This window comes from Cupressus sempervirens, chromosome 3 (genome assembly GCF_028749045.1).
Source record: "Cupressus sempervirens isolate cs-2001-9-10 chromosome 3, ASM2874904v1, whole genome shotgun sequence".
Taxonomy (NCBI): Eukaryota; Viridiplantae; Streptophyta; class Pinopsida; order Cupressales; family Cupressaceae; genus Cupressus; species Cupressus sempervirens.
Genome location: NC_143120.1, coordinates 959,880,697 through 959,897,286, shown reverse-complemented (window position 1 = coordinate 959,897,286; position 16,590 = coordinate 959,880,697). Strand labels below are relative to the sequence as shown.

The following is a 16,590-nucleotide window of genomic DNA, read 5'->3' as shown; positions in this document are numbered from 1 at the left end:
CCTGATATTCATATCACAATTTGACTAGCTGTGGAAATTATCTCCTACTTATCAATTGATGAGCTTAAGGGGCTTTCTAATGAATGGTTCATAAGGCACAACACTTGGTGAAGGTTTTGCAAATGGGGTTGCAAGCTTTGGGTTTAACTAAGGAGGAAACTTCGTAGTTAAGCGCGCTCAGGCTAGAGTAGTACTGGGATGGGTGACCTCCCGGGAAGTCCCGGTGCTTCACCCCTGTGAGCATCACCTAGATCCAATGAGTGCTAAGTGTTCCATTTATTCTCATGAGAGATGGATTCATGTTGAATCACTACTCATGAAATATGGGTCATCGAGTTTGACTCAAAATCACACAGTTAAATCCTGATATTCATATCACAATTTGACTAGCTATGGAAATTATCTCCTACTTATCAATTGATGAGCTTAAGGGGCTTTCTAATGAATGGTTCATAAGGCACAACACTTGGTGAAGGTTTTGCAAATGGGGTTGCAAGCTTTGGGTTTAACTAAGGAGGAAACTTCGTAGTTAAGCGCGCTCAGGCTGGAGTAGTACTGGGATGGGTGACCTCCCGGGAAGTCCCGGTGCTTCACCCCTGTGAGCATCACCTAGATCCAATGAGTGCTAAGTGTTCCATTTATTCTCATGAGAGATGGATTCATGTTGAATCACTACTCATGAAATATGGGTCATCGAGTTTGACTCAAAATCACACAGTTAAATCCTGATATTCATATCACAATTTGACTAGCTGTGGAAATTATCTCCTACTTACACATTGAGTTCAGATAATACATCTCAAATTGCGTGCAACACTCAACCCAACACAATTGACACAGACGCTATAGATGGTTAATACATAAAACCTACCTAAAGCATTATCTATGAAGGCCAATCACAAATGGCCCTCAGACATGATTTTATGGTCGCAGTTATCTTCCCTACAAACTGTATAGTTGACCAATTTTCAAAAAATGGAAAACATCATAGATTTTTCTGAAAATTTCAACATTTGATCTTTGATCATTGCATAATTTGTAGTCAAAACAAGCCACCCTTAAACACCACTCACTAAGCTTTGACCGCTTAGGTGGCTGGTGTGGGCCCATCCAACATTTTGTCCCTTTTCCGTTTTCTATTACGGATGTTTTAACTCTCCCTGGGCCCGACAGCTGCAGTTAGCCAGTGACACCGACAGCTGCAGTTAATTTGAATTTCATTTTAAATTTCCACTCCCGCCTGTGAAATGGGATCGTACGAACCTGTAAAGATAAAATTTGATTTAAATGAGACACTGACCGGTCTTCAAGTGGTAATAAAGAGAGAAAATTGTGGCCGATTGCGTCCAGAAGAAGGCGTGGGGAATGTCGAGCTTTGCTGCAATTTTGGGAACCCAGGGAAGGAAGGAATCATAGATGACGCATGATATAGGATTTGGGGAAGTTTTGAAACGGAGGAGGGAATCGAACCCGTGACCTGTCATGGTGTGGTGCATGTGATGGAAGAGGAAATCATTCATGTGGGGATCAAATGGCACATCAGAGGGGATTTCATCGGGAATCCATTCCAACTGAACAAGTCCTGGACCGCTCAAGCAGTTGAGATATTCTGCAGCCTTTTCAATTCTGCAATGATCGAAATGGAGGCTTACGAAAGAAACGAGTAAACCCTTGGAAGCCAGATTTTTGGCGAATTGAAGCATGGGATTTGTGTGGCCGAGAGTGGAATAGGGCACCACCGCAACATGCCCTGAAAATTTCTCGCTTCCAATCTCTTTCTCCATTTCCTAGCTGCTCCTGGTCAAGAGCACAAAAGCAGGTGTGCATATAAAATTGAGTATGGTGATAAATGAATATCTATCATCTGCGAATCTTTCCTCCATATGGATTGACGTGCAGGTTGGCTTTATTTTATATGAAAGCTGACAAAGATTCAATATCCTAATCACTTATTTCACACTTTGATATATATATATATATATATATATATATATAATTTGAAAGAATGTTTTGTAGTGAGTTCATATTTATGTGCAACCGCAACCATTAGTGGATAGAGTGAAAATCTTGTAAGTTTATGTGTTTTATAAATTTTTGAAAAATTCGTATAGTGTATTAGTTTTTTTAAGAAAAGAAATATCGATTGAATTATTCTTTAATTTTCAACCTTGAATAATGATTTTTTTATAATAATAAAAAAACTATTATTTATAAATATTTTTATTTTAATGATCTTAGGTGAGTTCTTTAAAAGTGAACTAATATGATTAAAAGATGAAGGATTTAACTTTATATAATTTCATGAATAATTAATTTTAGAGAGAATTTAATTCTATGATTTAGCATGTGATGAAGGATGACGAAATTATTTTCTACATACACATTTAATATAGGTAAATTGTTAGAAATTGGACATAAATTTGAATTTGGTTTTTCTTTATTTTTACAATTTTACATTTCAATTTTTGAAATTGATATTTCTAGATTTTCTTTAATATATTTAATAAAGTATAAATATATATTAATTATATAATATGATCAAATTCAATTTGTCAAAATAATTCTCTTATTCATAGCAATTTAATTTAATTTTTTTCCAAATTTATATTCATATCAAGGATTCTAAAATCCATATATTCCAATTATTAAAAATAAACAAAGGTAAAACTACATCACAATAGCATGTTAAGATGGAAAGAACTTAGCTATCTACAAGAGGAAACATGGTGGCATTTTTGTTTTTGTCTAAGGATATTCGTTCAATGACAAAGGCAATAAATTCACAATTTGTCATTTATAAAATCATGTATCTATTTAATAAAACAACTTAATCGGTTCCTACTTCTAAGGTATGGTGGTCACAGAGAGTCATCTTTAAACAGTTGCACATAGAGGCATCAAACAAGAATCTTTACTATAAAATTCAATAATGTAGTGTATTATTAATATGCATGATGCAACATTGAAAAACAAAGTTGAAGAAAGAAGTTGAGAGTATAATACTAACTTAAAAATAATGATTGTATCATGTTGGTTATATTCTATATATGGGAAATAAATCTTTCCTGTGTCAATGAGTTTCCTTGTTCATACCTTAGGAGTAGTTGAAGATAATAAAATGGGAATTACAAGAACTTGCATCATAGATTCACATGATGGATTGTTGGAGTTCAATGGAAGATGGTTTTTTGAAGGATTACGATGATACAAAAAGATTATTTTTATAGGATGGTATGCTTTGATGCAATGTACAAGTAAAAGGGACATGAAAGCCCCAAATTTAAAATGTTATCTAGTGGTCCATGACTCTTACCAAGTTAGAATGATTTGAAATCAATCTATTGAACTGAAAGATGTGGATTGTATACTACAAAACCTAATCAATATGGTAAAATTGAGTATTGAATAATCACCAAAAGTATTGATGCAGATCTAAGATCTAAAAGAAGCTGAGGACCGTTATTTACAGATGGGTCATCATTGGCCTTTCTCAAACTCGTAAGAAAACTGTTCACACTGACATTTTCTCTATGACTTTTGCATTCATTGTCAAGGATAACTTTAAGAAACCCCCCTTTGGAGAAATGTATAATTTTTTGGCAAATCAAACATTAGTTCATGGGAAAACAATTAATTTATATTGGCGAATTATTTTTTTTGAGTCAAAAAAATTGTAATTTTATTGGTGATTTTTTTCAACTATATGAAAAATCTATAAAATCCTGGTGAATATTTCATTATTGATGAAAATCATGGACATAACTACACATACCTAGAAACCATGATTTTATTATTATTATTATATGGATCCTAATTGATTATTGAACTTGAACATTAAATTTATTGAACTTTTATCATTATAGTTTCCCTCTAAAATTGTGAATGGTGGTATGCAAGAAACACCCCTATTATTTATTATCATTGGAGGATCCTAAATCAATGGCTTGAATCCTATTTCGGGCCAAACTTTTAAAAGGATACCGAGTTTTTAAAAAAGTTCCAAAAGTAAAGGCACATGTTCCCAATCAAATCTATTTTGAGCCAAAGTGAGAAAGGATAAGAAGTTTCATGGAAAGTCACTAGAATAGACACTAGTACATTTTTACTCATTTTTCAACGAAAATTGGTCAAATTTTTGACCAATTGTAGTATCACTATTTTTGTGGTCAAAAATTTGACCAATGATTGTATGTGTTGGAAGTTCAACCAATCATTTGGTCAAAATAGGCTTCTTTTGGTGTGAGGACCATTGGTCAAAATTTTGACCAATCTTGGTTGAAATGGCCACCAAACATTGGTCAAAAGTTTGACCAATGTTGGCCCTTCATCGATCAGTACGCCAAACCCACGACCAATGTTGGCCCTTCATCGACCAACATGTCAAACCCACGAACAATGAATTGGTCAAAATTTCCACCAAAGTTTGGTCAAAAGTTTGACCAATGTTGGTCCTTGATCGATCAGCATGCCAAAGCCACGACCAATGCGTTGGTCAAAATTTTGACCAAGATGATTTGTTTTTAAAAAAATTTAGTGAGAGATAAATATCCAAACTAATCATCGACAATAGACTAGTCAGTGATTAGTTTGGATATTTATCTTCAGGTCTTTGGTGGGTCTACTACCACGTTGAGATGAGATTTCACAGACCTATATTGATGGCACTACAAGTGGCTACAGATGGATGAGGTTCTGATATTGTCTGCATATACAAGTCCAAATGTGATTGTACCTTGATCATTACCCTCTCATACCCTTCTAAATCAAGCCACTTCAACCAGGGAATTTATAATCCCCAATATTAACACACCCATGATACACAAAAGACTCCTCAATCACCTTGGAAATAATCTCCTTCAAGACCCCTAACTCCTCTCCAAAATACTTCTCATTAATGATCATAGACATGGGCATCTTGAAGTTTAAGAAGGAGAAGAACCTCTTCATGTTAACACTATTCTACAGCTGAGCCTGCTCAAACAGAGAAGCAACTGCTTTGCAAAATTGGTGATTTTTTTCAATACAAGTGTGTCTCCAAACCCTAGAGTTTTTTTTCTCATGATGAAATTGGTTATTTTTTAGAAGCAGGTTATGATTTAAACGATTTAGTTTTTCTTCATGAGAATAGATTGCCAAATGATGATGCACAACAAAATCCAATGGAAATGCATGCACTGAAACAAATACCAAGAAAAAATGAAAATGAGATTCAAATTCCAAATAATAGTGAAAATGAAATGCCAATTGAAAATAACAATGGTATGAATGTAGACATGGAAACACCAATTAATGAACAAACATGTCAGAATGATACTAAAGTGCGTGAACATAATTTTCATTTTCCTAGTGATGTGCTAGATAATCTTGAGGGATTGGTTTCATGGAGACAAATTAGGACACATGCTAATAGATTATATAGACATTTTTTTTATAATAAGAAATTTGGGTTTCAATGTCAGTTGATGTTGCAACTAATTAAAATGTCTAAAATGTGAAAAGTAATGAAAAGGTTAGGAATGTATGCAAAACCCAAGAATAAAAATGAGTCTTTAAAACAAGTTGTATCCATTGTTGCTAGTGCCTTTAATGTTATCGGAAAGAGAAGTCACTCTAAAGATAAGAATGCAACACATCAAGCAATAAAAACAGCTTTAGTTAACAAATCAACTACTGACAAAAGATTGATTAGTAACATATAAGTGGATATCTTAATGTGAATCGTAAGACTTTAGAAAGAGTTGTAAAGAGAAGGGTTAACTTTGAATGTGATCGAACAAATAGTTTGTGGACTTCTAGTGGTAGATTTCTGAGATCTGATATGAAAGTTACTAGTGAAGTCAAAAGTTTGGTTGAAATTTTTTGGCATGATAATACAAGAGTATCACCTAATTCAAGAGATGTTCTCATTGGAATACTTTAGAATAACTAAGAAGGGGAGGGCGGGGGTGAATCAGTTATCCAAGGTCCAACTATATAAATAAAACTTTTCACAGCTTAGTGAACCCATAAAAGATTTATCATCATGCATACATCCATAAGATTATGCAATCACTTAAAACTTGTAGGTTACTGTTAAATCAACTTGCAAAAATGTAAACATGAAACATAACAAATTCATCAACACACTTGACACAATAATTTACGTGGAAACCCAATTTGGGAAAAACTACTAATAACATGCTACCCTTTTTCACTCTTCTAAAGTGATGCCCTGTGAAAGGCCAACCCTATTAAAGGTTACAATACACACTGTTAAATGTGACCCTGTTAAAGGATTTCAATCACCCTGTTAGGAGTGATCCTTGTTAGAGAACTTTATACCATTCACTTGGAATGTCACCCGATTAAAGGATTTACAATTGACTGTTAGGTCAACCTTAATCCAAAGGATTTTCCCTAGACTAATACAATTATTAGAGAGTAACAGTAAGGCTTGATCTAATAACAACTTACAACTCCATTTGCAGATTACAGATCTCTGTTTTAGTCCTCCATTCTGCCTGGCCTTTACTCATCGCAGCTCTGAGAGCTTGTTCACCCTTCAAGCATTCATACCCTTAAGCCTTCTTTCTTAACATGCCACTGCAGACTCTTCAATTAGGTCACTTGATGAAGCAAAACCCTTGACTCCTTATCTTCCTTAGGTTCTTGCACATGACAACCTTGCTTTATGACCAGCCATTCCTATAAATAGGAAATTAAGATCTTTTACCACTCATTCTCCATCGTCCAATTTAGGGTTAGGATGGATTAGGTAGGATACAATGAATCTACCCCACATTCCATATCTCTTCTAGAAACTTCTCCTTGAATCCTCTTTGAATTCACCTCAAAATGGTTTACCTTGAATTTTGTGCCACTAGCTAATTAATCTTATCTTCTTCCTGGTTCACACAATCCAAGAAAACAAACTTGTTGGCTTAGATACATCGAATTTGTGATCTTTCAAATAATGTAGCCACTTGGTATTAACTTGCTTCTGATTCTCGACACATACTGCGTTGCTCGACATCTTTTTTAAAATTACTCAACACGAACTAAAGTTTACTAGTGCTCGACATCAACTAAACTTTACTCAGCATCCACTATTATGCTCGACATGCACTAGAATATACTTTTACTCGACTCCAATTGATTTTCTTCTCGGCTTGCACTGACTTTGCTCGACACCTACTATCCACTCGGTCAAGCTTTGCAGACAAACTTTGTGTAACTTCTTTACTAATTCTTAACTAATTCTTGTACTTCTTTACATAATCATAACTCAACCTTTCTTCTTGGTGCTATTGTTACATCTTTTGATCAAATCCTCTTCATCAATCAAATAAGTGATAGTACTTAAATCATATAAGCAGTTGTCATACCAGAAAATAACAGGTTTGACATTAGCGACAAAACAATGATTGAAACATGGGTAAGTGCACCCAGTTGTGGTGCCAAAAGGGGGGTATAAGTGGACACCTTTTACCTAAAATTTGCAATTTCTGAACTTCTACAAGAATTTGAAGATAGTTATGCTCAAAATTTTAAGATATGACAAAAACAAAAGTCATAGTCCTTTGAATCTAGTTTCTAAACTACTAAATTTTTTTCAAAATGGTTTAGTTTTAGGTCCTCAAAAAAGGGGGCCACAAAAAGTGGTATTGTTTATTTCAAAAAAACATAACACAGTACAAAGTGTGGCCCCCCTAAAATTTTAACTTTTTTTTTGAAATTCTTTAATCGCTTTAGTCAAAAGTTACTTAACACTATGTAGTTTATCCCAAAATTTTTGGGTAATTTTATAATGTGTATTTATTTAATGAATTTTTTAACTAGACACATCCCAAAAATGTGAAATATATGTGTGCTCCTCCTAGAAATAATTGAAAACTAATCTAAAATCAAAACTTTTTTTTTTTCAAAGTGTGTAGAATGGAGTCTAGTTTCTAAAAAACTAAGTTGTTGCAAAATTCGATGAACGAGCTAAAATCTATAGCCCAATTAGTACATGGTGGTTTTTGACAAAAAATGAGCATACATCCAAAAGAAATTATAGATGAAAGGCTTGAAATAGTTCAAATTAAAAATAAATTATATGGTTAGATAGCTAACACAGAGACCTACAATGTCATGTAACCCAATCTTATCAATACCCAACCACGAGGAATCTTGAAGGAGAGCACACAAGAAAATCAATCATTTTTTGTATGTTTTCTGGAAAACATGTCTCAAACCTGTTTATAAACTCAAAACCTTTGGGTTGGATCTCCAAGGAAAAACCAAGCCTTAGGCTTGGTTTTAATGGAAAGATTTCAATAGCGCGTGCGCACTATAGCGCGCGCGCTATTGAAAGCATTTGAATTCTCAATAGCATGTATGCGCTATAGTGTGCATGCACTATTCGAACCTAAATAGTGCAGAGTTGCAAAGCAAGAGTGAGAGAGAGTGGGGGGCAATGGCTATGTGTGTGTGTGAGAGAGAGAGAGAGAAAGAGATAGAGAGAAAGTAGGGGATGGGAGAGGGGAGAGAGTAGGGGATGGGAGAGAGAGGAAGTGAGAAAGAGTAGGGGTGGCAAAGAGAGTTCGTGATGGGAGAGAGGAAGTGAGAAAGAGTAGGGGTGGCAAAGAGAGTACAGGATGGGAGAGAGAGGAAGTGTGAGAGAGTAAGGGTGGTAGAGAGAGTACGAGATGGGAGAGAGAGGAAGTGTGAGAGAGAGTAGGGGTGGCAAAGAGATAGTATGGGATGGGGGAGAGAGGAAGTGTGAGAGAGAGTACAGGGTGGGAGAGAGAGATTGAAAGTAGGGGATGGGGGAGAGAGAGAGTAGGTGGTGGGAGACAGAGTGGGAGAGGGAGAGCGAGAGAGAGGAGGATGGGAGTGCATGTGTGTGAAAGAGAGAGTAGAGAGTAGGGAATGGGAGAGGGGGGAGACAGAGTAGTTCGAGAGAGAGTAGGGGATGGGAGAGAGAGTAGGCGATAGGAGAGGGAGTGGGAGAGGGAGAGAGAGGAGGGATGGAAATGTGTGTAAGAGAGAAAGAGAGAGAGAGTAGGGGATCTAGGAGAGAGTGTGAAAATGTGAGAGAGAGTAGGGGGTAGCAGAGAGAGTAGAGAGGGAGAGAGTGAGTGAGTGAGTGAGAGAGAGAGAGAGAGAGAGAGAGAGAGAGAGAGAGAGAGAGAGAGAGAGAGAGAGTGAGAGTGAGAGTGAGAGTGAGAGTGAGAGAGAGTAGGGGATGGGAGAGAAGAGAGAGAGAGGGGGATTGGTGTTAAAGAAGCAGAAAATAAATCTCTTAATAGACTTGACTTGATAGTCATTTTGTAAATCATCTTACAAGATGACATTTCAAGATTGAAGATTTTGAAGACCTCCAACCAGACCACTCATAATAGGGTCATACTTAGCAGTATGTTTTATAACCTTTAACAAGGTTGGCTCTTAATAGGGCTCACTTAAAAAGAGTGAAAAATATTGTAACTACATGCATGGTAGTTTTTCCAAATTAGATTTTGACGATAAATCTTGGTGTCATCTATGATTATGTTATTTCCTTTATGCTTTAAGTTTTTGCAACTAAGTTACTAAAAGTTATAATAGACTAATAATCATAATATTGCTTTGTTCACTAAGTATTAGTAATTATTTACCATTAACTAAGCTAGACAGTATTGCATTATCAGTGAAAATCTGTATTGACATCTAAGGGACAAGGAGTTGTTTTTGTGGTAAGTAATTCATAGTATTATATCAAGATAAGTTCAGTATTATGAAGCCTCACAAAGCTAAACTCATTATCCATCTTAGTGACATTAACTAGATTAAAAGGGTTGAAATAATAATTATACCTTTGCTACTTATCATAAATTACTAAATTCTCATCAAATATTATATCCCAACTAGAAATTACTCAAATAGCCAAATTGTTGACTACTCTGTTTAAATAAAAATTAAAGTGCAAATTCAAACAAGAGCGATGAAGGGGAAGGAAAAACTCAATCTCTAGTCTACATTCAAATCACAAGCAAAATAACCCATATTAATATATCAATTCCTCACAACTATAGATCATCTTATTGCTCTAACATAGCCTCTGTTATGATTAATTGCATATAGACATCCATATAGCACAAGTCAATGCTATTCTATTATAACAAAACCATTTGTTCATAAATAAAACCAATAGTACATTTATATACCATTTGTTCATAAAACCATTTGTTTTATCCAAACTAACAGGACTGTAGCTCATACCAAAAATGCCAGAGAATGTCATTCCATCCATACCTAATTCAAGCAACCTAAATACTAACTGTATATCCTAATACTGTATCAGCTATACTTATATGGGGCCCCTATACCACTGAGGCTATAACCATGTGAGGAAACGAAAGGAAAAACCAAAAGGAGCCAGCCCTAGGGCCATATCAATTCTATACTACTAAATTGATAAATTTAACCAGAGCCTAAAAGGACAGACTTAAACATAGCCAAAAACCTAAACCATCACAAAGCTTTTTTAAAACCAAACCTCCTCCTCTTTCTTCTAGCAAACCATGACTATATCCTTAGCTTTGTCCTCGTCATCTACAGTTGATCCTGGTGGAAACACATACATCATGAGCTCTCTGCTGGATTTTATAAAATTCAGCAATATGAATTCCACTCTACCTAGATCATCAAAATTGATACCTGGCTCGACATAGGCTTCAAACACTTGAAGAAAGTTGATCAGCCAATTCTTATTAGGGTCTTCATGAATTCCTCTCCATCTCAGCAGGAAGTTAATATTGGCCTCCATCTTTGGCCATGCATTAAAGAATTTTATATTATCTCAATGAACATAGACGACCTCCAAGCGACATTAATAAGCAGAAGCTCCTTTGGTTCATATGCCATGTAGACCTCAAGAAGCGGGATACGTAGTTTCTCATCCATGCTCATAATAGCATTTTCTAGACCCACTAGCCAGGTGATGTCAAAGATGTTATAGCATAACCTAACGATTTCCCCTTTCTCAACATTAGCCCTAGCTAGTTATCCTATAAATGAGCCTATGACAGAGTTGTTAGTGCACCAGGTATAATCATAATCAAACATTCTCTCCCCAATAGCCCATGAGATAACAAACCTAGTAACATTGTCTACTGGATTTAGGATCCTATTCCACCTCTCATCTTTCACAAACCCTCTAAACGCCATAGTCCTCACTTCTAGAGCATGAAAGAGGCAATTGAAGACTCCATGCTAACAGAGAAACTACAGGGTATGCAAAGAAAGAAGAGTTGTGGAAAGTTTTAGAAAGTCATGCCTTAAATAACATATGGCAACACTCGGGGTGTTAAGCATTAATTAATGTCAGCTAACATGTATGAAGACAGTCATTCAAAGACACTAATAAGATTAGACTTAATATTTCATGATTATTACCAGGATACCTCATGAGTATTAATAACACTTCTCGCTATGGGTGTATTTCTAATAATTGCTACTTATAATGAATCGAGATTGATCCTCTTAACTTTCCTTTACTTTAAGCCTTTGTTTTTTAAACTAACTTAATTTAATTATATCCTGCTATGTGTATAAAGTCTTCTCCCTCCACTCCTTGATTCGCCAACTTATCAAATACTAAATTGCATTCAGGATAAATATGTTGGATTCTAATCTCCTCAAATTGATCTATAAGGCTTAATACACTTTCCAGTTTAGCATTTAAAATCTAGTTCAATGTTTGTCACTTTCTGATTGCATTTAAGATAATTTGTGAATCTCCTTCAATTATTATTTTGAAATCTTCATCTTTATGCTTAATTTTAAGCCTTCTTTTAATGCTTCCAATTCAGCTATATTATTAGTTACATTGCCTAATGGTTGTTCTCTTTTTAATAACCATTCTCCATTTTCTAATTTTACAATGCATCCCAATCCTACTTTCCCAGGATTCCCTCTAGATGCTCCATCAAAATTTAATTTCTTTCACCCTATCGGGGGTGCTACCCATTTGCATTCTTTTATGGCTATATTATCCTTTTTTTGGATAAACTAATGGGGGGTTAATCATATGTATCCAATTTTTCCTCATAATCCCATCCCATTTTGAGAATGTACCTTCAACTTTAGGAGTGTTCCTAAGATGGAAATTCATAAATTTTGTGATGCTTGCCTCGACTTTGTTAAGAAACGATGTCTTGCTAAACTTAATATTTTTAAATATTCATCTATTTCTTTCCTTTCATATTTCCCACACAATGATTGTAGGTGTGAGATTCTATGGAAAAAGGTCATATTTCAATCACCCTCCTTCAACCACTGAACTCCAGATCTTTGTTTCCAAAAAACTTCCTCCCAATTTAGGAGTGTCTTCCATAAGTTTCGACATTCCCTCTCCTCCTATTGATGTTCAGCATTAGTATTGTCCTGAATAATTTGGTTTTGAAGGGATTCCAACTAGCTCTCAGTAGATTTCTTTTCTTTGGAGATGTTTCCAAAAGAAGATTTGCTCCATCCCTGCACTTCTTTTTGGATTCTTTCAATTCTTTTGGCGATACGAAACATGGTCATTCCCTCAACCAGGTCCTTCCACCACTACACAATACAATATTTGAACTCAGTGTGTGAGAGCCACATGATTTCATACCTAAAAGGCCTCTATCTAGTAGGTTGATTCTCCAACCATGAGAACACTAGCATAGAGTGATCTCCGAAATGGTCCTTGGCTCTGCCTTTAAGGAAGAATGTTGATGAATGTCCCAACCAGAAGAAATAAGAGCTCTATCAAGTCTAACTTGAATCAAACATTTCCCCAATCTATTAATTGACCAAGTGAATGCAAGACCCTGAAGATCAATATCAATCAAGTCATTCCTTGCAAGAAAGCCCTCCAAATCTTGCATACTATCAGAAAAGTCTTCCAAACCCCCCAGTTTCTCCAACAGATATAGAGGGGTGTTAAAGTCCCCCATGCACAATATTCTTTCTTGTCTCATAGTCTCAGCCACTTTAGTAGCCTCATCCCAGACAGCTAGTCTACCATTCCTAGTGTTAGGGGCATAGAAATTGAAAAGATTCCAACTAACAGCATGGAAGGTGAAACTCGCGACCACAAAATGGGGATTAATATAGGTGATCATTACCACCACCTTATCTGGGTTCCACAATGTGGCAATGCCACCAGAGGCATCATTAGCCTCACTGTAAGAAAATTTAGCCCCCAGCCAAATGTAAGTAGCAACTCTAGAGAAAACCTTCTCAGTTATTTTAACTTCCTACAAAAGAATCAAGTCAGCCTTAAGCTCTATGATCTTTTGTTTTATTTCATACTGTTTCCTAGGGCTATTCAACCCTCTCACATTCCAAGATATGAGCTTTATCTTTTATGATATTGAGTTTCCTTCAGGGCATTTTGTTTCCCTTGTGCTATATCCTTCTTTGTTTCCTTTTGACAGACATTCCTGGTCAGAGGTCTCCCAATCCTTGAGGATGACCCTACATCCACCTTATATTCTCCTCTAGGCTTCCGCTTCGGGACCGTCGAGTCAGCATCATTGTTGAGAAGGTCAAGATTTGGTAGCTCAGTTGTGGGGGAAAGCATTTCAACAATACCTAGGAGTGAAACCATGAGTGTGTCATCAATGAGCAATGATCCATTCCCTAAGAGGAGGGGTGAACAACACGAAGTAGCACCACTGTCAGCTTTCATCGCTTTAAACATCTGTCCATCTCTAGGTTGGAACAATTGTAGAGTGAGCATGTCAAAGATCCCCCCCTCTTCATGGACAACAATATCATCTGTAATAGTTTGGGCTTCTCCACCCTATCCAACGACATCCTCCTTCACAAGGGTTATTTCTTTCTCACCATTTTTCTAGGGGTTTCAACTAGGTCCTGAAAGGCCTCCTCATAAGTTTCCTTCAGGCCAATCGATTCCTTATTCACTGGGCTTTCAGCCTTTTCATCCCTCTCAGCAATTTTTGAGCTTTCAACCACCACCACTCCCAGTGAGGACACTTTGCCTTTGAGTTTGTCACCCTTCAGACAATCCACAACCAAATGGCCAAATATGTTACACTTTTGGCAAAAGGGGGTTGCATCCTCATAGATTATCGGTTGTGACCAGTTGCCCCATTTAGATTTTAGGTCAACCATTGTCGACAAGGGTTTATTCATTCCAACATTGATACATAATCTAGCAAAACTCAGTTTAGTTCTAGAACTAGTCATATTTTCCATTTTAATGAACTGGCCAAAGGAGTTGCCAATCCATCTAAACACCCGCTCATCCCAAAATTCTAAAGAGAGACTAGGCAACCTTATCCAGATCGAAGCATACTTGTAGAGCTCCCTCTCTTGGTTGAAACTTGGCTTCCATTTTGCCATCAACAAGGGGTGTTTTCCAAAATTCTTGGAGCCCACCATGACTGAGTCACGATCTTTTTCCACAGTAAAGTTGAATAGAAAAATGGGGTTAGTCATAGCAGAGATGGACACCGACCTCGAGAGTTTCCACTTCATAGAGCACCACTTCCTTACCATATCAACCATGGGTCAAAACGAGACAAACTTTCCAACAAGACAACAGGTAAAGCCTGAGGTGATCGAGTCGACCATTGAATCTGGAAGAGAAATCATGGGACCAATGGCCCCTGAGGAGATCACGGGTTTCGCACCAGAGTCCATAGGAACCTTGGATCCAACAACAACCCGCAACTAGTTTGACTTAGGGGACTCCGCCGATACAGCCGTCAACGAGGGACCACCAAGGGGTTTGGGGCCCAAACAAGCACAATCATCAAGGACAGTGCAAGGTTCCGTTAGAGGAATATCTTCCTGGAGCAGGTCACAAACATTTTGGGCCTTAGCAAATAAAACCAGTTCCAGATCCAGACACACAGGGCCCGTCGGCTCCAGCGGGGGGGAGGGACCATCCCCCCGAGATCAAAGAGGGCATAAGCTTGGGAGGAAGCCAAGAGCAAGAAAAGAGTTGCAGAGCCCAGTTAATAATAATAAATAGTTATATTTTTGTGGGCATCTAAAAGATACACCATTATTCATAAGTTGAATGTATAGTTGAAAAGTTATTGTGGAAAGTTATAATTAATAAATTGTCAGTATAATAATCAATATATAAATAGGATCTAGATGTTAAGTACAATCATGTGTTTTCTTGGGTAGCTTCTAGGTTTTGATGTAGATTATCCTCTGTACTGCACTTTGTGTTGCAATCAATTATGAATAGAGTTTTTCTTTCTGGTTCTTTTCTCCGGGAGCCCTCTTTTGAACTAGGTTTTTTATTAATATAAATATAAAGTTTCACAGGAAAAAATATTAACAATAAATATAATAATAAAAGAGTATAAAAAATTAAAATTTGTTATATGTATGCACAATATAACTAGATATTATTTAAAACATATAATAGATCTCACTTTTCACTTGTATAGGATCATAAAAATAAATTAATTGAAAATCTAATTTAACAAAAAAATATTATTTATGTTAATGTTACAAAAATATATTATGTTTTTAAAATTTGATATTGTTTTTGGTTGAAACCAATATATTGATGTTGAGTGCATTTTTATAATAGATTTCACCTTAATATTTACTTTTTCAACCATTCATATGATGTAATGTGTTTATAAAATAAATAAAAATATAATTATTTTAAAATAATCATATTATGAAATATGTTTAAGTAATATAATCTACAAATAAGAAAATAACTCCCCACAAATCTAGCCGAAAAAATTGGAACTAAAATTGGTGAGAATTAATTGAGTTTACAGAGAGAATGAATGCAATAGTCACCAAATACAAGGAGTTCCAAATAGTGGTTGGTATTTTTCATAGTTTTAAATGATATTGTGGAAAGAAAAATTGTATTGTAAACGATAATATGTTATTAGAAAATATATGATATATTGTAATGTATTTATATTATTATATTATATTTAGATTATATAATAACATATTTTAGGTATTTTAAATTGTAATACTAATTTGTAGAAATTTTATATAAAGATAATAAAATTTGTTGTAATATATAAATTGTTAGTAATGAGTAGTTTTAAATTATATAGTTTTATTTATAATTGTATATTTGTAGTTTTATAATAAAAATATATTACTATAAACAACTCATAAATAATAGTGAGCAAAAATTTGGCCTACGAAAATGGAATATAGAGGAGCCTTGGAAAAAAGACTTAACACAATCAATTCAACCAATAGTATTTGACATGAATAAATTATATAATATTGAAATGAAAATTAATAAATAAATATCAAACTTTCCAAAAGTTTAAAATATAAAAAAATAGTAGTTGTTGATTGTGCAAATACAATAATCAAAAAATGTTTTTGAGATATTATTTTTATAGACTTATTTTAATATGTACTAGCAATATATAACCTAAGCATATAAAATATATAGAAGTTATAAGTAAATGAATTTTTTTTTGATATATTTTAATTTTTAAAAATAATTACTTATTAATTGAATTTTTCCTAGAGTGAAAGTGTGTAAGTACAATAATTTCTGAACTATAACTTAAAATACATGTCACTTGTTCCAATACCAAAAAATAATGCTTTACTAGATTATAAGTTCAAAATCTT

The 16,590-nt window shown here is 35.1% G+C and overlaps 1 protein-coding gene across 1 annotated transcript; it reads right to left on the bottom strand.

The window, feature by feature from the left end:
• Positions 1 to 1,283: 1,283 nt before the first annotated feature.
• Positions 1,284 to 1,784, bottom strand: LOC149569923 (UDP-glycosyltransferase 84A1-like). The gene has a single exon (XM_089817037.1). The coding sequence runs from the start codon at positions 1,782 to 1,784 to the stop codon at positions 1,284 to 1,286; it is 501 nt and encodes a 166-aa protein (XP_089673163.1).
• Positions 1,785 to 16,590: the final 14,806 nt, after the last annotated feature.